Here is a 23,110-nt window from a genome sequence, read left to right on the forward strand (position 1 = left end):
GTGCAACAGGGTGCACCTGGCCAGGCCATCCAGAATGCATTTAGGATCAGCCGTCCCCATTCTTCCTCACACTCACTCCATCGCTGGCTCCCCCCCTTGCTCCACATATTTTGTTTGGTTTGGTTTAGTTACTTATCTTTATTTTAAACCATACAACACTACACCTTCACACATCCACTCACTAAGACTACTGATTTAGTGATTGACCATTTCATTTAGTTACTGGATTCTGTTGCCATTTCTGTAAATATATATGAGTGTTTGTTCTTCCCAGTACAAACTAAGAGCTAGCCTGGGTTGTGATATATCTTTAATTGAAAACTCATCATTAATGCTAATATTAATGACTGTTTTTCCCAAAACATTGCTTCTTTCTTTTACTTATTTATCTGAAACTAACTTAGACAAATCTTGTGTTCAGACTCATATCATGGAAAGGCCTGTTTAGTTGGCCTGCATTTCCTAAAAAGATACACCTTACTGAGAGCCTTGTTGACATATCATGCAATGTTTTTTGACAATGCACTTCTGGTGGGGGGTACAACAAAACAGCAAGCAACAGTTGAAAAAAGAGCAATGAAAGAATTCTCAAACAGCAGGAATATCTTACTGCATGTCTCTGCCGTCCCTATACAGCCAGACCAGTCCACTTGTCAACTGGTAAGAGTGTGTGAGTGATTGTGTGTTTAACAAACCATTTTTTTCTAATTCATCTGGAATGATCACCATGTTTTTTCATTTATATGATTAAATAAATAAATGAAACATGACGGTAACTGTACAGTACATAACAATCTAGAAGTAAGTTTGTTCTTGCATAATGTCTACATTTGCACACATATGGCCTCACAAAAAAATAAATGTAGAGTTTACAGATGAAAGCAGGTATTTTATAACTCCTAAAATAAGCAGAGGTATAAATAAGCATTCATCTTTTATAACTAGGAACACTGTCCTTTTCAACGAACATGAATGCACTTCATGTCTGTGGTATTTTTTGTGTTAGATAAAATGACATAACCTTTTTTGCCTAGAGGATACACCCTCTGCCTCTTGTTATCTCAAACCTGGAGAGGGTCTGGATGACAAAGAGGGATAAGATTAGAATGGAAAGGTCAACACCACAAATTTGCATGTACTCCCAAAAAGCCACATTTAAAATTAAAATGGCATGGAAAGGCAGGGTGTTTACATCATTTGTGTGGAAAACTTTGAAGTGAACACCACCAACCTTTAGACTGTTGTCTCTGAAAGCTCACAGTTGACTTTGGCTGACAGGCTAAATTATTTAAACCACAAACAATGGTCATGTACAGCTGATTGGGTAGGGATGGGACTAACACTGCCATGGTTAGAGGTTTGGTTCCCATGGGAACAAAACATGCTATAAATGTAGGCTACAGAGTTAGTATAACCTAAACAGGTAATGTAATTAATATGATCAGAGAAGTAATAATATATGTGTATAATACTGGGAATATATGTGATATATTTTACAATATCTCTTTAAGATTTTTAGTTGAACTCATGTTATTGATACTCACAAGGCAAATAAATATGATGCTTAATCTATATCAAAATAAAGGTCACATGATATATCCTATAATCTGAAAATTATATGAGTTTATATTTGGGTAGCAATGAGTAAAGCTTTGGGTGTGCGCGTTTCCGCTGTCGAGGAGTTTCCGGTTTGGGCGACTACGTTCAAAATAAAGGCGTTGGAATAATAAGGTGTGAGGTTTGGTATTTAATTGTCACACACACCAAATGAAAGCTCAGCTTCATGTTTAATATAAGAAAACTGTTGAAATACACAACTGTGTGACCTTTTGCCTGTAAGAACTGCACATAATAGACTGAAAATCATCCATTAAAAGCACTGTAACAATTCATCCTTTATTATAAATACATATAATCATTGTGTGTATTATATAAAATACTCATGCAGGCCTGCACTTCAGCAGTAGTCAAACATTTTTGATTGATTATGACATACCAGGCTGTCAAAGTCAGCTATACTTTACAGGTGGGACATTTTAAGACAAATACCAAGTACAGTGTTCCTCCATCTTTGATAGTTAATGAGACTGAAAATAAGGCCTAAAGGAGAATTTTGACACATATTTGGGGAAATAACATATGCACTGTACATTTCAGTCTCAATTAATTCTGTAATTAGTTTTGGGGGCATTTGCCCAGCACTGTCAAACACCTTTATTTGACAGTGGAGAGTAGATAACAGAAAATGAAGGGAGAGAGACAGTGAGAATGACATGTAATGAATCAAACCAGAGACATTGCAGTTACAGAATATGGTGTGCGTCTCAACCAGTGGACAACAAAGATGCCCCATTGTAAGTCATTTTTGGTATTAAAATGTCACAGTTCCAAACATTTTCTCTGTTTTAGAGAAGAAATGAGCTTTCAGCAGAGTGTAGTATAGTATGGAGCAGTTATTACCGAAGAAAATATTGCAGAGAATGTTTACAAATGTCTTTTTTAGTATTATGTTTGTTGAAATGACACCTTTATTGTTAAGATTCAGACCGGAAGTATGATTGTTGTTGCTGTTTGCGGAACACACCGCGCTGCTCTCTCCAGTCGTGGCCATACATACAATACTGGCAGTAGCCGCCGCAACGAATGGAGGCGAACGGGTGTCAGAGACCAAATCACCAAGGATTTTTTTCGCTATCAAAATAGCTTTCCCTCGGATGCAAGAAGGATTTTAAGACGAAAATATTTCAGCGGACAGAAGAAACGCCACACTGTTTTTGAAAAGTCGAATCGCTTCTTTTTTTCCCCCGAACAGATCGATTGACTGTCATTTAAAAAAGGGCGTGTGTGCGGGGTGAAGGCAGTTTTAACCATTTAATGTGGGCATATATGGTATTTTATATATTTTTTTACACCACCTGGGTCTGAGGGATACAGTCGAGGATGGGATGCACACTGAGCACAGAGGACAAGGCGGCGGTGGAGCGCAGTAAAATGATCGACAGGAATCTGCGGGACGACGGGGAGAAGGCAGCCAGGGAGGTCAAGCTGCTGCTGCTCGGTAAGGAAGGAGAAGATGATGGGGGGGACTCGGTCGGTGGACGAACTTCGCTGTGTGTTCGCTTACAACAGTGTTAGCTACGGGGGGGGGGACGCACCCTGCCATGAAAACAACATTACTGTTGGCTAATTTTCTTAATGGTTTGTTTTAGGTGGTGTCAATTATGAAGTGTTACGGAGTGTAAATTCCGCATCGCTAGCATACTTCCCTCCTTGCTAGCTTGAGTTAACCGTCAACTGTCAACTGGTCACGAAATTCAACATAGCGTTATTTCCAAACAGAAAACAAAAATAGTAAACGTTACTAGCCAAAATGTAAAAAAAACATAACGTCAAACTGTATTTAATTGGGGTTTTATTAAAGTTTTATTAAAAATGTGTTGTCAGAATTACATACATGGCAAGTTTTTTTTTTTTTTCTTTCTTTTCCCCTGCTGTTGGCATTATATCCGTTTTGCACTCTGGGTAGACCATTTGTATCGACTAAATCCTTTCAACAATGGCACATTTCCTCTCGTCTAGTCCAGTGCGATGCAGTGAAAATAGACCTATGGCTCATTAGGGGCCCAGGCCTTACTGAATGTGACTGAAAACTTTGTTGAGTCCAGTCATTTTAGGATGTTTAAAGGTTCAGTCCCTGCTTGTAAAATCAAACTTGAGCCCAATGAGGGGCTGAAGGGATTTTTTTCCCCTCTTGTAATATTATCTACAGTTTTCCTGTGTTTGAAAGCCAGATTGTATATCTTGTTACCTTGTCTTGTTCTCATCTCAAGTTCAAGAATAAGATAAACAGAGATTTCCATAAAGAGCAAGCATCTTGTGCAATGAATGTGGGTAATTACAATGATGAAGTAGCAAAAATCTTAAGCAAAAAGGCTTAATTTAGTTAGAAGCCTCATAAACATATGATGAAACATGAGATTAAAATAGTACACATTTAAACTTAATTGCCATTGATTAACTTAAATAACTAAGTAGTGGTATGACATGGCATGCTGATGTAGAGATAGTTGCCTCATGACCCTTTCATTACTCTCAGCAATGGCCAATTTTGACTGACTTTTGTGTACCAAACCATTTTCTCTTCATGTTTGAGTAGTGTGTAAGAATCCACCATAGGCTATTATTTTGGTAAATTGATATATCCCTTTAAAATCAACCATGGGAATGTATTGTGAATGGCACAGTACACCCACTTAAGTATTTTACACTTCATTATTGCAATTTCTTGCATTCATTACATGTGTTTTGTTATGTCATTCCTCTTGCAGTTATATGAACTGCCTGCGTTTAGAAGCCAGCCATGTGTAAATTAATGGCATTACTTACATTTGGGGAAACACTGTTATCCTTGTAAATAGAGACTGTAGGTGAAAAAAGTTTTCCATCAATCCCCTAACTTTGGGAAATGTTGACATGCACACACATGGTATGTGGGTTACCAAGACACAAAGTCTGAAGCCAATACCAATATCAGGCAAACACCTGACCAAAGGCACAGAATAAGAGCTGTTAGTGGCTTTTGTGGACAGATTTGTGAACCAGAGCTAGATAAACACTTCCTCATGTTCTTTGCATAATTTAACAACACGCTTTCTACAATTCTTATTGGTGTTCATTGGATCATGAACATTTTTGATCATGATCATCAAAAGGACACAATCTTTACATTTCTTGGGATACATACAACATATAGTGTGACATTAGTGTAATTTTATTTGAACAAGAATGTACATATTTTATTGCTAAACGTGTAGACCACATTCCTCAGGTGCTTGGAGGCTAGATGGGTCTTGCTGATTGAAAGCGAGCAAGTTAGGTCAAGTTTCTGCTATGCTGCTGTGGGGTGGAATATGAGTTTTCATCAGTCGTTCCTTTGACACAAACCTTATGGCATTAGTTTAATCATTCCCAGTTTTTGGAATAGCTCAGAATAGCTGTTTTTGTAGTGATAGTTGTGTGCCAGGTCGTGTGGCCACACGCGTGGCTGCGTTGGCACAGTTTCCTGCCATTTGTGTTTGATCCATTCAGCGTGATAGCCTCTTCAGGTTTCTGCCTGAAGTGACACACAAACAGGTTAGGACACCATGAGAACGAAAAAGAGGAGCCGTAAGATGAGAACACTGTTAATGACTGAAGCATTAATAATGAAAAAGCTCTGTTGCAGAGAAGCAGGTGCCCTGAGTTAGGAGTTTGGGTTGTTTACCTTGCAGATAAACAGTCACTGAAAACATACTGTTTTGGAGTTGTTGATTCGCAAGCAATTCTGGAGTATGCTTTGCTTTTGTCTAAACACAGCCTGTCAGCAAAGTCAACAAAACATGTAGCTTGGTAGTAAAAGGCTGGCAGGGCTGTAGAGATGTGGTGTATGCTACTAAAAAAAGGTCTTTTTGTATATCACATGGAGTTGACCCCTACCAAATGTGTAGATATTTGTGTATACAGCAAACCTCTGGTGATTTGAGGAGAGGCAGGTTCATGTGGTGACCACCTGGTTCCCCAGTGCTGTCCTAAATGTTAACCACAGACTTATGTGCACTGCCTGTGACTGGCATGAAATCATTACGCTGACGTAAAAACATCAATTTGCATGAAAGATGATTTGAATCTTTGTGAGTCTGTGTGCACTCTAACCAGCTGGCAGGCTCAGGTGTCTTTTGTAGAGAGAGGGAATGTCAACTTTTTTTTTCTCTTGGAAACTGAACATATTTCTCATTTAGCTCTTAGTCTTTATTTGGCTCTCATTTTATTCCCATCATCTCCAGGACCCAATTATACTACTATTCATATCTACATGCTAAAATAGATTACAATCTCCTCAGCCTAATTACTTTTTCTATAGCTGTCTTGCAACTGTGGAAAGATTTTATTAATAATCCTCACCCTTTGTCTAATATTTGTCATTTGTCTCACTCTCTTATGTCTTCCACATTTTAAAATGATGTAACCAGCATTGCCAAACATGTAGTGCAGCATGACTGTGTCACTCATCGTAGAGACGAAGGGCCCCTCACACGGACAATCAAAGTAGATTAATTCCTACATTCCTTTATTGCTGTAAGCATCATTGGACATCTCTGTGAATAGTTCAGTCTGTGCCAGTGTGTGTGGGAAACATCGATCTGCTTGTTGGCAGATCGATAGCTAGTCATTTCCCTTGGTGGGTAGCACTGCTCGGAGGCTCCTGGAATCCTTCGTGAGTGACTCATTTTTAAATCCCGCTAGAGGGAGAGGGAGAAAAAAAAGAGGAACTGGATAGTGAATGAGAGGAACAATAAATCATAATGGGGAAAATTAATGTAGAAGACAGATAAAATGTATAAGAGAAGAGGGATGTATATGACAGAATATGAGTGAAAAACGGGGGAGTTGGGCTCATGCTGCTAATGTGGCATCACTAATGTGGTTAGCACATTGTGCCAAACTTCATAAGCCCTACTCAAGTCCTTGGACTGCTTACCTAAGAGTGGACGTGTTGGACCAGCTGCTTGGCCCCCATAAACCTCCTGACCCACAGAAATGTATCTTCATGCCATTGATTTGACCCAAAAGCCAGCATGAACTGTAGTGAATGAGGAGCCTGAAAAAGAGACATTTTTACAAACTTTAACTTTGGTTGGCATGCAAGCACACATTGCTCCATCACATCTCCAAGAGAATTAGCAGCGACATATGGTTAATCTATAAATGGAGAAGGCCCAGGCATGGTAGCCATTTTAATCACAGTATCCATACTGCCATTGTTATAAAACAATCCACGTCCTTGCTGCCTCCATACTTAGTGGAAGATCAACCAGGGGGAGCTCCAAGAGGAACGATGTGTTTGCGGTTGGTAGATAGAAACGGCTCTGTTCTCTGTGGAAGAAGAAGGAAAAAAACCCTCCATTTTCACTGGAAGGGTTAGCTTGGATTTTCCTACAATAGTTTGAACCGCTAGAAACAGAAACCAGCTGCTCCAGTGGTTTTGAATCTGTAGCTGTTTTGGGGTAGGCGTATCAAAGCTGTGGTGGGTGTGTAACATGACTCTGCATGAGGACCGATAGGTCAGGCCTGAAGTGCCATGTAACCCTTAAAGGCCTGTGTGTGTGTGTGTGTGTTTGTGTTTTTGTGTGAGTCAAAATCAGGACTCTGTGTTTTGTATTCCTCAAGCCTAGAGGCTTTGACAAGAACCACACCCTAACGATATCTCTGGTGTTGAGAGGCCAGAGCCAAGTCACTTACATAAACACGTAGCTCATGTCTCATTGAAAACACTGAATTTACGGTATTCGTGCCAATTTAACAATAGGAACACTTAGTAGGCAGGCTTATTACCTTAGCTGGTTTCAATTTCTGTAAACTGGTTCTGTTTCTCTATGAGGGTTCTGTACTATGAACAGTAGTGGCAAAAGACTTCTCTGACACAATGTTTTCACAATTACAGTAAATTCCCACAATGGTCCATCAAACATTGCTGTTTATTTTGTCTTTGTGATACAAGGTGATCACAGTATCCAAGTATTTCTCAACCAATGTGATGCACCTCATTATCATTTCCACTTAATTTAAGCAGCACTATTTTCTATTTGAAAAATGTTCTGGTTGATATGACTAGGGCTGCAACTGACAATTATTTTCGTTATTGATGAATCTTATGATTATTTTCTCGATTTCATAACCATTTGGTCTATGAAATGTCAAAAAACAGTGAAAAGAATGCTCGCCACAAAGTCCATCATGACATCTTCAAATGTCTTGTTTTGTCCGACTAACAGTCAAAAACCCAACAATATCCAGTTTACAGTGATATGAAATAGAGAAAAGCAGCATCACATTTGAGCAGCTAAAATCATGAAATGTTTGGTATTTTTGCTAGCTAACTGGCTGAAATGATAATGAAAAAATGAATAAATTGTGAAAATAGTTGCAGATCTAGATGTGAGGCCTTTGTATATTCTGCTCATAACACTTATCAATAAGGTACACTTTTTTAGCAAACAAAGCCATAAAAAAGCCACAGAAACCACAGAAAAGTCACATTACTAGCAGTTAGCTGAAAGTTTCCTTTATAAGGAGGCTACTCCCGAACTTCAGTGTGAGCTCATAGCCCGCCTGAAGTGGATGTTCACGCGTCCCACATTGAGAGGCACTGCGTCCGTATGTGAAGTGTCTATGGCATTGTGAAAATGGCTCTTGGGCAGGCCGAGGAGGGCAACTGTGCCAGCTCACCGGCCAGCCATGCCCAGTCAAGCAGCGTATTTCCCGTCTGTGTGCGTGTCCCACAGGGATTCACACAGCTAGTGTTTGGCCTCAGAGGACAGGGAGCTGCCACTGTACCGTAACCCCCCTCCAGGGTGCTCCGACATTCAAGTGGTGACACATAATTAAAATAATGTGTCCTTAGGTGAATCTAATTATACTGAAGGTGAAGTGCCAGGATAGCATGCAGTTATTGCTGAGGGAAAGTTTGTAGGAATTCACACAGGTAGTGTACACATATATGTTTATGTATTAATTTTGTGTTAAATATTTTATAAATAATGCTCAAGGAGAGCTGTTTCTAACAGCATGAAGCAGGCTCAACTACAAGTGCCATGTGTCAAAAATGCACTCTGTATTTTTTTTTTTTGCAGCAGCAGCAAGGAAAGTGGAACTAGATTAGGCGGATGATTTATTATGCAAGAGTAAACCATCCTGTCTCTGCTGACAGTATCACGAGGTAACACATAATGGTAAATTTCATGGTATGATTCCACTTCCCCTTATTCTATTTCTAGAGCTGAGAGAGAAGCTGGGGGTGTTTACTTGGGGAATAGCCACTCTCAAGTGGTTTGAAAAATCTTCCCTAGTGGCAGAGAAGCTTTACGTCAGTGACAACTGACCAATTTCATCGCTATAACCAAGTCCATGCTGCTGTAATTTGAGGACGTTGAGTGCACATTAGTAGATCTAATGTAGTTTATGATAATACCCACTAGAGGACAAGAGTCTAATGAATGTGGTTTATGAGGACATCACAGATGGCTTTGATTGGTAAAATATAAAAAAAATTCAAAAGGGCACTTCCAAGTGACTGGTTATGGGGACATCAAGTACAGTAAAGGAAAAAGAGCAGCAGATGCATAATACATAATGGTCTCAGTGGAAGCCAACATGTCACACACACACACTCTCACAACCACAAAGCCTCCTCAGGTGACTGTGGCCTCACACTAGAGATGTCCTGGATATAACAAGAGCAGTTGCCATGGCACTGTGACGTTTGAGAGATCCGCAAAGCAAAAGCCGCACCGACAGTCTGATTCCCTTTATGCTTGCCCTATCTCTCCCTCTGCTCTTTTCATCATAGCATTGTCTCAACTATGTCTCAACTACAAAGCCGTCAATCTACTTAGTAACCAGCGCCGAGTGCCCTCCCATCCTAGAGTGACACCATGTTCTTCGACACTTCACAGCACTGTTAATAATAATCTACTTTATCGTTAGTTGTGTGCCACGTTAAGGCCGAGAGCCTCGACGATGTGAAGTTTTTGCTAATAAAATTCCAAACACACAGTTGGCTTATACAGTGTCCGATTCAGTAACACTGAACGAGAGCAAGTTTAGCAAGCAAAGTAATCAGTATACTAGTTTGGATCTGCCTGGAGCAAAGGCCAAATCAGAGGTTTAAAGATTCCTTTTAACTTCCACTCAAGTCATACACAGACCTCAAGTTACACACATACACTCAGTTTCTCACTTCTCCTTTGGTTGAGGTGGTTATGATCATGTTTCATTTTCTCATTGTTCATTGTCATGCCATTTGGCTACATTAGATCATTGTATAAAACCTTTGTAAGTGCTTTTTTTTTATGCAGATAAAGGAAGTGAACTGATTGACATAAGCTTTAAAAATGTATTTGGCTTGTTACAGGCAACATTAGCCTCTTGAAATATTTACACTCTCTAATAAACCTCTTTTTCTTCTCTGTCTTTTCCAGGTGCTGGTGAATCAGGGAAAAGTACAATTGTCAAGCAGATGAAGTGAGTTAATTTAGCTGCTGTTGCATCTTATCATTCTGCACACTAAACAATGAAAACAAACTTTTTTCCTTCTTCTTCCAGTGAATAAACAATGACTTCTCTCATCAGATATGCATAATGGCACTGAGAGTGTATTCATTTTCCACAACACAAACAGTGTCAAACAGCAGTCATGCTTCTATAGCATCTCTGGGTAATATTACGCTCTGTGAATCACAGTACAAACAGGTACCATGCATAATGAATCATGAAGACAACCCAGCAGAATACATTAGTATAGACTCTGCCTATACATCATCCACATGCTGTGTGTGTCCTGCATATGAATTACATTTTTCATAAACATCCTCACGGATACACTCATCAAACAGCAGACATGTCAGATGCTCAGCATTTTTACATTTTTAAGCAGCTGTACAGCCTTGATATCGCTTCATCTATTGGTTCTTTACTTGTGTGGATGTGCAGAGCAGTGACAACAAATCCATATCGTGCTGATATGATATGATATCACTGTACTGATTTCCTGTCACAGTACCTGTCTAATTTAAGGAAATGACTTACTTTACCTTATATACCTATTGTAACATAATACAGCTGACAGTTTACATTTACATGTTCTAAGCTGGTGAAAGTTGCTTTATGCATCTTTTGGGTTGGGGTTAAACTGTTTGTTAAACAGTACAAGCAATTTGAAAATGTCACCTTGGGCTTTAGGAAATCGTGACAGGCATTTTTACCTATTTTCTGACATTTTATAGACCAAACAATTAGTTCATTAATTGAGAAAATAATAGGCCGATTAATGAAAATAATTGTCAGTTGCAGCTCTACTGACAAGTATTACTTGCGTAGCTTACTCCTCTGCGCCACAGACCTACATTTTTGTCCAAAAACTAATAAAAACACATCACTAAGCCACACCATTATACTGGGTGACACATTCACAGGTCTGCTGCCATAAATACTTACTAGCACACCAAATCCCTAGCTTAAAATAGTCCCCAACAAATGTACTATGTACTCCCTCTTAAGTAACATTTTGTAAAAACTACGGTGCCCAGCTGTTTCAGAAAATTATTATTAAACAATATATTAGTAGAATTCACATCTTCAGTAGGAACAAATTGGCTTGGGGCTGAAAGCCACTGACAAGGTAGGGAAGACAAAAAGTATTGAGAGATAGACTAAGGCATTGTTGGTTTTGTGCTTTTCATGGGATTTGTTGACAATGACAATAATATAAAATAATGCCAGCCTCATTCTTTAACCACAGACCAGTGAGTAAAACAACAAATTATTAATCCAGTCTCATTTAGAATTTTTAAGGTAAAATAAACATTGAACTCCAAGATAATAATTTTACATTGTATGCATTCAGCTGATGCTTTAATCCAGAGTAATTTACACTCATGCAACCGTAGAAAAAGCTTCTTGTTCCTGGATGACTGTGATTTAAGCAGCCAGAAATGAAGAGTATAGAGATCAGGGCCATTGTGGCTTGACAATATTTCTGCGGACGTTACAATGAGCATGTAAGGTCAGAGTATTAAAAGAGATATTAAATAAGGAAAACAAGTCATTTATTTCTAAGAAAGCTGAAAAAGAGGAGACATCATTGAATGGGGAGAATTTTCTGTCTATGATGGTAGCATTTGGAACTATTTGGTTGCTGTTGTTTGTTGCTGTATCAGACAAGTTTTTGGAGTGCTGGAAGATGGTGCATCTACTGACCATATTTATCCCTTTTTCTGCAGGATCATCCACGAGGCAGGCTACTCAGAAGAGGAATGTAAGCAGTACAAGGCTGTGGTCTACAGCAACACTATCCAGTCCATCATCGCCATCATCAGAGCCATGGGGCGCCTCAAGATCGACTTTGGCGATGCCGCAAGAGCTGTGAGTGAGAGAGAGAGAGAGAGAGGAGTGTAATTTGGTCAGTTTAGAGTAGAAACCTGAATTGAGTTTGTGGTGTTGGAAAAAAAGCAGGTACTAACATTGGAATAGTCTGTCACCAAACCCTCTTGTGAAAGTAGCCTTTGCTCTGAATGTAGTCATGATTTCTTTTCAGGTTGTCTAGAAGTCATTAAAAATATATTTAAAATCAAGTCAAATTAGGTGACGTGATGCTTTGCAATGTTTTTTGCACTTCTACAGTGAGAAACGTCCTTGCTTGCATACATGTATACACAAGACGAGACAAGAAAATTGGAGCACAAATTATTTGGTCATTTGATCAGCAGCTGTCTCGTAAATGTCCTTATAACCCTGTGACTGGCATTTCAGCTTGGTAGCAGATTAATGTTAATTATAATTGTGGTGTAATGACTTGGATGGTTGATTTATGATATTGACATCAACGCAACTCCTCTCCCAGGACGATGCACGGCAGCTGTTTGTGCTGGCGGGCTCAGCAGAGGAAGGCTTCATGACAGGAGAGCTGGCCGGTGTCATTAAGCGACTGTGGAAGGATGGAGGTGTTCAAGCCTGCTTCAGCCGCTCCCGTGAATATCAGCTCAACGACTCGGCAGCATAGTGAGTCACAAACACGCACACACACACAAACAACCGAGGTAACAGTTGCAGGGTTCGCCAAAATTGTGAGTCATCCACTGAAAATACTCAATGGTCCTACCCACACCAATTTATGTCAGCAACTTTTAATGACAAAGTCTTTCACATCAGATGACTAGACTCCCAAATTACTGCCATTCCACTGCAAACACACAGAAAGCTGCTGCCGCAACTTGCCAAACACAAGTTGTCCCAGCCTTCAACCATGCTCAGAGAGCAGAAAGCTACAGTGCAATGCATCTGTCTGGACACTGTCAATATTTGCCCTCCTCCACCAAGCCTGAAGAGCAGTGGCTGGAAAGACTGTTTAATCTTTGACCTTAGCACAGGAACATTTGCCACATGCTTAAAAAAGAAGTGGAAAGAAATTGCACAAATACAGAGAAAAGCTAAACTGTTCGATTATTTTCCTTGACCAGCCTGAATCTTTTATACATTGTGCAAGAGCCCATGGCATTGAAACAAATGATATCATCACAAGGCAGCTCCTATGTGTTGTTGGGAGAAAGGCCATTTGCCTTGTTTTCCTGCTGCAGAACAAACATCAGCAGTTACGTAGCAGGCCAAGGGAGCTGCAGTTGTTGACAATTTTCTAATTGGTTCCTCTAATCCTGCTGTCCAGGGGCTTTTCATGAATAGGAAACATTGCTAAACCTTGTGTGTTTTTTACTTCACTTAATACCTTGGAAGACAAACAAAAGGCTTGTTTGCTTGAAGGGGAGATTGCTTGTGTTTGTCTGCTGGCAACTAGAGGTCACTAATATCTTTCCCTTGTAATTTATCAGCAATAACCTTGAGGTATTAGCTTGGGTCAAAATACACCCAGTGTGTGAAAATGTAGGTTGTCAGAGGACAGCATATGTGCCCATACAATGACAACAAATATTATGCACATAACATTTGTCCAGAATTCATTGTTAGAGAGTTAAATCTGAAACCAAATTCACATTAAAGTTTTTCAGAAAACGAAAGTTTTAAAATTTAGTTGCTATAGTGCCACTATCTGTGAAGTGATCTCACAATTTAGTCTGCCATCATTTTGGATGAGACTGGATCATTCCGTAAAGTGCATTTTCATTCATGCGTACACCTAACGTTGAAAATATTTCTGCCGTTAAAAAAACAAATTTACACCGGGATTCGACCAGGCACGGCTCTATAATGCCGGTTTTGTTCCGTCCTCCAAGCAGCTTCATACCCCATCGGGAGCATTTCAAAAGCAGAGCGGTTTGCCTGCCCGACGTTATTGATTTGCACAGGTGTTTTATTTTGAAATTGACCGGGTTCTCCATGCTGTTTCTGTGTCTGACTTCCTGCCCGGTTCATCTGCTCTGTGTAACTTGAGGCGTCTTTCTTCAAAAATCGACTCACCGTGTAGATTTTGAGCTTGAATGTGAAGGAAAATATTTACAGTTGGACATTGAAGTGGGCTCTTTGATGGACCTAATACATTTCACTCGGTTGCAGTGTATAAAAAACTCCCATCAGGTGATCCTACATTTTGGGGAGAGTTGCAAAGCCAAAGTACATACAGCTGACTTTTAACATATTTTCGAAAAGTTTCGATGTGTAAATAGCTCTACAATCAGCAGAATTGAGTAAATGTTGTTTTGGTTAAAAATGATAAAAAAAATAGATAAAATCCCATCCATTCTCTATACTTGTATATTCCCATTCACGACCATGAGAACACTAGAGCCTATCCCAGCAGGTATTTGACTGACAAACACATTCACACTTGCATGTAGGGAGTTTCCAATTCAGCTGCAGATCCTTAGACCCAGGGAGGAAACCAGAGGGAATCCACCAAACAAAGAGAAAACAATGCACACTCCCCACTGAAAATACCAGGGCCCAGGTTAAAACCCCAGGACCTGCTTGCTGTGAGGCAACGGCTCTAACCACTGAGCCATCGGGCCATGGTGTCTAAATTTACCACAGGCAAATGATGTATCTTATCTTGTAACCTCACTGTGTGTTCAGCTTTTTATCTTCACCTAACTCTGGGTGAAACACAATTTTACTGAAACTGAAAATGTCAAGAAAATGTCAAATTTCACAAATGTGTACAGGTATGTCCTGATTTTACAAAACATGTAGTCATCTGATATACGCTGGACTCAAAGAAGTAAACTGTTTCAATCAGACAGTTTGAATCATGACTTGTTTTCAGTCGGAAATATGGAATCCAACCTGGTTTATCACTGAGAATGCATTGGGAGTTGTTTGTTCAACTGGTACACACTTGACCTTGATACTTCTGACACATTTTCTCCCACTTGTTTCCCCTCCTGCTCTCTTTCTCACTCCCTTTTCTTCTCTTGCCCCTTTTCTCTCTGCTGTTTTTGTTTTCCCTCCTTTTGTGTCCTTCTCTTAGCTACTTGAACGATTTGGACAGGATATCCCAGGCCACCTACATCCCAACTCAGCAGGATGTCCTGAGGACCCGAGTCAAAACCACAGGCATTGTGGAGACACACTTCACATTCAAGGACCTGCACTTCAAGTGAGAATTTCTTCACTGTAACAACTGGTTCAGACTCAAAGTGTTTTACATGATCGCTTAATTAGTAGCTCTCCATCCTGTTACTGACTCGTTCACTCCCATAGAAAATCTCTTTGTAAGTTGTGACACAGTGACACAGCGATGACTCAGTTATAGCCCTCTGTTGAAAACAAAGACAGGAAGTGGGGGCAGCAGGCCTGATGAAATGATATGATACCAGAATTTTGGTAGCTAGTGCCAGTGTAATTGAAATTCATACAAAACAGAAGAGAGAAATACCATATTATATGGTCCATAAACACACACACAAATACAGAGTCTTACTAATGTCTTTTTCTGTGCACTTTCAGACAGCAGCTTAAACAGTCATGATGACACACCATTATTGTCACTGTTGTATATTACAACACATTACTTACTAATACTTCTGTAAGGCAGCCATTGCTCTATGTAATGTAGGAATTTCACAGCAGATATATCAAATGCAATATTTCTTCTTTACGGTTCCAACCGTTTAATGACTTTGTAACTGTGAAGGTAAACAGAATGAAAGGGGACTGACCTGCTGAGCCAGGATGTCTGTCTTTCACATGTTTTGACAAGTTAAATGTGTTTACTTACTTTTATTTGAGCACTAATTATATATTAATTATTTTCTTTTGACATCCCGCCCCCAATCCTGCCTTTAAAACCATAATATTTCCAGACGCTGCTTTTTGCAGTTTAGTAGACCAATAGGAGCTATTACAGGAGCTAAATTAGGCTTTTGTTGGTTCTCTTCAAGTGCCACAGCTGCATGCATTTGTTTTGGTTGGGATTCTTTAATACAGTGTCCCTTTGGAATCTGATTCGAAAGTGCTCTTCATAGTTGGATTTGCTTGTCTAGAAATTGTTCCTGAATGTGAGAAATGTATGAAGATATATACACCATGTCTGACGTGTAGAGTTCATGCCACTTTGATGTGCATTTAGTCAGAATGGCCCTCCATTAAACACTTTAAAGGAAGCAATAAAATGCCCCACATTTATACCTTTTGACTGAGCAAATAGAAAACAGAATGTGCAGAATCTAAAAGTCTGCTCTTGTTCTGAATTGATTTTCCTTCATTGAATGCACAGTTCAATATAGGCATTTGCTGGACACTTGAGTATTCTCTGCACTGCTAACAACACAACTCTTCCCAGACATTTGTTTCATAAACACTGCTTGTATTGTGTATGTATGTATGCTGGAGAACATGTTAACATGTTTACTTGTTTCCTCCCTCCAGAATGTTTGATGTTGGTGGTCAGCGGTCTGAGAGGAAGAAGTGGATCCATTGTTTTGAGGGTGTGACCGCCATCATCTTCTGCGTGGCCCTCAGTGACTATGACCTGGTGCTGGCTGAGGACGAGGAGATGGTGAGTGCTTCAGCCACTGACTCATGGAAGAACATAATAGCAGGCACTCTGTGTTCGTACACAGTGGGAACATTGTCTCTGTTTACTGGAATCATGATGGGTCAGAGAAGTAGAAATAAAGGACAGGTTCCATTCAAGATCTTTCCATGTTTATGGATCAGTGAGCAAAGCACAATGGTCAACATCATCTTCCGTTTTTCCCTTTAGAACCGAATGCATGAGAGTATGAAGCTGTTCGACAGCATCTGCAACAACAAGTGGTTCACAGACACCTCCATTATCCTCTTCCTCAACAAGAAGGACCTGTTTGAGGAGAAGATCAAGAAGAGTCCTCTTACCATCTGCTACCCAGAATACGCTGGTAAGATCAGCAACATTTTCTGTGTAAACAATTCATTTTTATTTTTTATTTATTTTTTGCTTTTTGCAATAGGTTAGCTTAGCTTAGCATAAAGACTGGAAACAGAGGGAAACCACTAGCCTGGCACTGTCCAAAGCCTAAACTAAAACCTACCAGCACCTCTAAAGCTCACTAATTATCACATTGCATGCCATTTGTTTAATCCATGTAAAACCAAAGTGTAACAATCACAAGTTGTGGTGTTATAGAGGGTTATGTGGACTATGTCTTTCTGGAAGACTTCTGGAAGTTACTGCTCCTGACCAAAAAATAGTTCGGCACCCAACCCTCCATAAAACCACAACTTGTCATTTTTACACTTTACAGTTATTGTATGAATTAAAGAAAAAAGATGCATGTTAAAGAGTGAGCTTTTGTTGAACAAGTCCTTTAAGCATTCAGCTTTTATATATAATATGATGACAAGAAATGCTTACACAGTTGTTAACTCCTCCTTTTACAAGAACAAGCAGAATGCCCAGTTAGCCGGATGAGCCGGATCAGCCATGTCACTCAGTCCTCGAACAATACAAATATACATTTTCAATGCCTTTTCCTATGTTGTGACTTCCTGACTCGCTCCTGCTCCTCATCATTTCCAGGCTCCAACACATATGAAGAAGCAGCTGCCTACATTCAGTGTCAGTTTGAGGACCTGAACAAGAGGAAGGACACCAAGGAGATTTACACCCACTTCACCTGCGCCACAGACACCAAGAATGTGCAGTTTGTCTTTGACGCTGTCACCGATGTCATCATCAAGAACAACCTGAAAGACTGTGGTCTCTTCTGAGGATAATGACAACGAAGATGACAACCTTTTTTTCTTGGTAAGGAACTCTTCATCATCATCCCTTCTTAATCTTTCTAACAACCAGAGCTCAACCAAGGTCTGCACCCTTTTGCCTGGCGTGCGTGCGTGCGTGCGTGCGTGCGTGCGTGCGTGCGTGCGTGCGTGCGTGCGTGTGTGTGTGTTTTTAAGCCAGGCAGAAGGGTTGGAGGGAATAGCATCAGGATGCAGTGGAAGTTGCTGAGGAAACCTTGGGAGTCTGGTTTAAGTGTGTGCCTGCATTCTAGCTTATCTCTTTCAAATGTGTTTAACAAATTGGCTTCAAATTATTTGTTTCCAGAGCGTAAGCATTCAGAATTATGGAGGAGCATAGCTGGAGTTGACCACAAAGATGTAGCATAATCCATCATAATCAAATGTATAATGTAATCACTGTGTCGCTGAAATCAGCCTTCTTTTATCAAAGGCTTAAATACATTTTCTGCTCCATTTAGATTATTGTGAAACGATACAAGCAAGGTCGTGCTCTCCAAAACCAACTCGCACCCATACCCCCTCCTTCACATCCTTCATGTTTCTTTCTCTCTCCTCTTGTGTCCTCAGGCAGTGGAGCCAGTTTATTGTGCATCTTTGGTGGGGAAGATGAAAAGAGTCGGGAGGATCAGTCACGGACCAGTGCTGTACTATATGCCACTTTTAACAGCTTTATTTATGTTTTTGTCTTGGAACATTTTGAACTAGCATTACGACATTTGTGTAGGATGTTTGTATCATTGTAAAAGCGTCACTGCAAATTTTCCGCACATTTTTAAAATTTACTTTTACCATTTTGTTTTTTGTTTTTAATTTTTGAGGAGTAGGAGGAGGTGTTTTTGCTGTTCCTTCTGCCGCTGTCTCTCGAAAAGGAAACTTTGCTGTTGGTGCAAAGGCTTCTTTTCTTCCTTCCCTACAACCAAAAGGGAAGAAAAGGGGTTTGAGTCCAGTTTGATGGTACTTGTGCCTTCAAATGCCTTTTACTGCGGTCGTAGTCCCAATGCTTGTTCTGTTGCCTGCTGAATTGTTCTAAACATAAAGAGGTAAACTGTTTTCATATGTTAGTGTCCTTGCTATCTTCTATGTGCACACCACTGAGCTATCAGGAGGAGGAAGATTTTCCTCTGGTCTAAAGGTACATGGGTCTCCATGGTGGCCAACATGTAGCCTCCACAGTCCCCTAACCCCCCACCCCCACCCCCACCCGCCATGACAATGGAAGGCCTACTGGCGATCACACAGTACAATACTGAGATGTATATTGTTACATTTACCCCAAAGATCTGGGGGTCTGCTTTTTAAACAGTGTACAAAATATCCATTCTTCCCAACCATTCGGAAAATGGTTAGTTGAGGCACTGAGCTTATAATATGCTCAAGTGTTTAAAGTGGAAAGACCAGAGTAGGCACATTTTAATGTAGATTTTAATGTATTTGGAGGAGAGTTTTGGAGTTTTTGGTGTTAATGAGAAAAACTGAACCACAGAAAAGATGGTTGTAAAGGTGAGAATGAGGTCTGAAATGTTTTAACGTTCAGACAATGTTCTTGGATCCTGTCTAGTGATGATTTGAGAGTAGAGGCGCTGCTTGAGGATCCATGAAGCCTTTCAGTCAGGTGATGGAAACTAAGATGGTCAAGGGAGCCTGGTCTGTGATTTTCGATCAGTACGACTTTGCCAAGAAGAGTGATAAATACGGTCCTGGATCTGTTCATATAAAGAAACTGCCACAACTGTTGATGTATGTGTATGTTCTCCACGGATGGAGAATCTTTGTAGACTCATCTCCCTTATTTTGCTAATAAAAACCATTTACAAACCACATGGAGTTTCTGTATCATTATACATATGTATCATCAACAGTTAAAGAAGCATTGTTACACTAATGAATGATAAATTGTTGCACTATTAATTGGCTGCTAAAGCACAAAGCAGGATAAATCAATTAAATTCTCCTCTTCTTTCCAGTCTCTTGCATCTTTCCTTTAAATGGCATGCTGCTATCACATGCTCTCCCAATGCATGAATACCTCAAACTAATTTAATATCTGTTATTTGCCTGAGAGGGTCTTTTAAATATTCTCAAAGTTGAATTGTTTTCTTCTATCATGGATCTCAAATGCAAAGCCCACTTTATTAGAAGATGCTTTTATCAGTAATTGGCCACGCACTCATGCTTTGATGCTTCTGTATTTGTGTAGTCGCACTGTGTGCCACGTCACATCATCATGAATGGCGAACTTGCCATACAGAGCAGGTACTGTTAAACATCCTATATGCATTTCTTATGAAGTGAGGCACCTTGTCATCTCCAAACAGGGAGTCTACACAACCTCCATTACATTTGTGTTCCTCCGTGGCCTCTAAGGCTGTGTTACCTGCCATAGTACTCAATGCAAAGGCTCATGCCTGAACATTTAGCCACCCCAAAAAGGTTGACTTGCATGTACTGATATACAAATTTTCTTATTTGCTAATGACTGATGTAAAGCACTCTCAGGGGTGTTTCCACACTCTGATGTGTTTCTTCGAGGTGTGTCACCCTAACACAATTTGCATTGTAAATGTTCCGTGACATGACCTGTAAGTACCAGCAGTGATGGCAATAATTGTTTTCTTGTTTCTAACAATATCTCTTCAGAGGAGACACTGGGAGGCGCGATTTCTATCACCTTATGTAAATGCATAGGGAGAGAGCTGCACAAAAATGTATTCTATGATTTTGCATTAACTGATTTTGGCAGCGGGAAAAAAACACAACACTGCCATTACCTTATAAAGTGGATATGGCGAAGTTGTTAGCAAATAGCTGCTTATTACACATCTAACTAACACAGATCAACTTTTAGCATTCATTTGGAGTCTGCATCTGGCCACCTGGTTCAGTTCAATTTTATTTATATAGCACAAAATCATGACAGAAGTTATCTCAGGGCACTTCATATAGAGCAGGTCCAGACTGTACTCTTTAAGATTATTTGAAGATTAGAAGATTAATTAGAAGATTACTTACTGAGACCCAACAATTCCCACCATGAGCAAGCACAAGGAAAAACTCCCTTTTGACAGGCCGAAACCTCAAGCAGAACCGAGCTCTGAGTGGGCGACCAATGGAATAGTATATAACTCAAAAAGGTGTAATTAAAAACAGGGTTTTGTATGTAAAGTAATAGTAATGGTAGTGGTAATAATATTAATATTAGCACCTGGTGAATCTTAATCCAATATTCACTCTCCTTTTTCCATCTGTTTTAGTCTCCACCACATCATGAGTGCTAATACTTGATGAGGTAGCATACTGAACATAAAGTTAAGCCACATATTTACATACAAGATGAATCATGTCCTACTAAATTGGAAAGTGATCTGACACTTTCCAGCTAACCTATTTACATTCTTTGTCCCGCTGCATAGCCTGTTTGAGTTTAATTTGCATATGGCTGCTGTTTCTGTGACCTTGTGGAGGTAATATACTATGTAGTCAGTGGTGTCCGGTGGGCTCGTTGATTTTTGTTTTACTGCTTGTGTGTTTGTACCACAGACTCTATATTGGTTTAACGTTTATGTGGCTGCAGTTGTGCATCTGCCAACATATGGAGAGCTTATAAAATATGATGTTTTGTTACAAATTAAACTACCCAACAGTATATACAAGTACAGCTGAAACGATTAGTCGATTAATCAATTAGCTGATTGACAGAAAATTAACTGGCAACTGTTTTGATGATTGTTTGTCATTTTTCATGCAAATACATTTCATGGTTCCAGCTTCTCAAATGTGAGAATCTTCTTTTCTTTTTAATTACTTTAATGTTTTATTTTCATTTAATAATTTTGAGGTTTCGACTAGTGGTTGTGAAGGTGCCACTTTGGGTAATAGTAAAAGCATTTCTCACTATTTTCAGAATTTTTACAAACCAAACAAGCAACTGATTAATCGAGAAAACAATCATCAGTTGCAGTCTGATAAAAAATAGTTAAAAATTAGTGCCACTTCTACCAACTACAACAATAACATCCTGCTTTTACATTAATGCCTGAGTAATAATAATCTAATAATATAATATATAATAGTATAACAGTACATCCTATTGTATTACAGTACTTTTATTTGTAAGAAGAAGAATGTGTTATTTCTTCTCTCAAAAGTTACACAGTCTCACTTTAAAGAAAGTGTCGGGATCCTTTGTTTATGAAACAGAAAGAAAATGCGGCTTCAAACACTCCCTTTGCTTCTCTTGACATGAGGGATGCCCTTTTCAGTCGTGCACTGTAAGCGATTTGGGCGGCAAAAAAACTTGCATTTGTGGATTGTTTGCACACATGTTTGCATGTGTGCTGGCACACTCCGGAGCACCACCATTAACCCCAGCATCCCCATGTTTGAGCTTCTTTTACAACTTGTGTGTGTATGTGGGTGGGGGTGCATATACTGTGTATATAGCACCTTTGAAAATAAGAGAAGAAGAAGTAAACAAGCGGGCGGCCCTGATGTAACAGTGTAAAATCAACATGGGTGACACTGTTGAGGTTTCTCTCGGCAATGGGGGGGGGTTGAAGTATTTGTGTGAGGGAGAACAAAGGCATTATTTCAGTGTTGTTCCATTGCTGTGTTGACTGTCTGCTCTCCCCTCAGTCACTCTCTCTGTGGGCAGCAGTTAGCAACAGAGATAAGGCTTATCAGCTCTTCAGCCATGTCGGACAGGACGCACACACATTCTTCCACACACTGAATCGTTCACAGTACAGTAGATGTCGTGTGTCAGCTGTCTGTCTGGCATGAATGTAGATTATTTATGACTCTTTTATCACATAACTCTTCTATCTTCCAAGCAATTTCTATTTTCTGCTGCTTTAGCCACACACTCTGAAGTGGCCTCTCACCCTGCTAGTGAGACATCAGAGATATTTAAAGGGTCTATTCATTAAGTTAAACATATTTTCTCACACACTCCTACTTAAATAGTTCATTTTTTATTTCTGTGTCATCCCAAATATTTGGCCCATCCCACATGGGATTACGAGACACTACTGTAGGCTATGTCAAACAACAAACATGCAAAGACATCAACGCATATACAAAGCCAAAAGAAAATAATAAAAACAACAAAACAAATAAAACCAAAGGAAACCCCAAAACAATCATAGCAACCTGATCAATCATATAAACAAACATATCAGAGACTGATTCAGGTTAGATTCAGGTATGATTCTGGTTAGCTTAATGGTGTCCCAAGAAAACCATCTCCAAGTTTGGTTAATCTGAAGAATTAAGTGTTCCTTCCTTCTACCTCTCAAGCCAAATAAACCATTTTTAAAAAAGCATTGTCACAAAGCTGAAAACAAGG

At 39.7% G+C, this 23,110-nt stretch overlaps 1 protein-coding gene and 1 long non-coding RNA gene across 3 annotated transcripts; one reads left to right on the top strand and one right to left on the bottom strand.

Annotated features, from left to right (window-relative positions):
- The first annotated feature begins 2,580 nt into the window (after positions 1–2,580).
- gnai1 (guanine nucleotide binding protein (G protein), alpha inhibiting activity polypeptide 1) lies at positions 2,581–19,584 on the top strand. Its single transcript, XM_044186433.1, has 9 exons — positions 2,581–3,058; positions 10,017–10,059; positions 11,817–11,958; positions 12,437–12,594; positions 15,011–15,139; positions 16,411–16,540; positions 16,748–16,901; positions 17,543–17,770; positions 18,334–19,584. The coding sequence occupies exons 1-8, from the start codon at positions 2,941–2,943 to the stop codon at positions 17,731–17,733; spliced, it is 1,065 nt and encodes a 354-aa protein (XP_044042368.1). The 5' UTR covers positions 2,581–2,940; the 3' UTR covers positions 17,734–17,770; positions 18,334–19,584.
- On the bottom strand, positions 3,069–11,914 carry LOC122871385. Of its 2 annotated transcripts, none has more exons than XR_006376859.1 (3): positions 11,794–11,914; positions 6,518–6,637; positions 3,069–6,278 (listed from the first exon to the last, which is right to left on the bottom strand). It is a non-coding gene; the product is annotated as an uncharacterized LOC122871385 (long non-coding RNA). The 2 variants fall into 2 exon arrangements; XR_006376858.1 differs by lacking the exon at positions 11,794–11,914 and adding an exon at positions 6,836–10,010.
- Positions 19,585–23,110: the final 3,526 nt, after the last annotated feature.

The sequence above is a fragment of the Siniperca chuatsi genome, linkage group LG23 (assembly GCF_020085105.1).
Source record: "Siniperca chuatsi isolate FFG_IHB_CAS linkage group LG23, ASM2008510v1, whole genome shotgun sequence".
Classification (NCBI taxonomy): Eukaryota; Metazoa; Chordata; class Actinopteri; order Centrarchiformes; family Sinipercidae; genus Siniperca; species Siniperca chuatsi.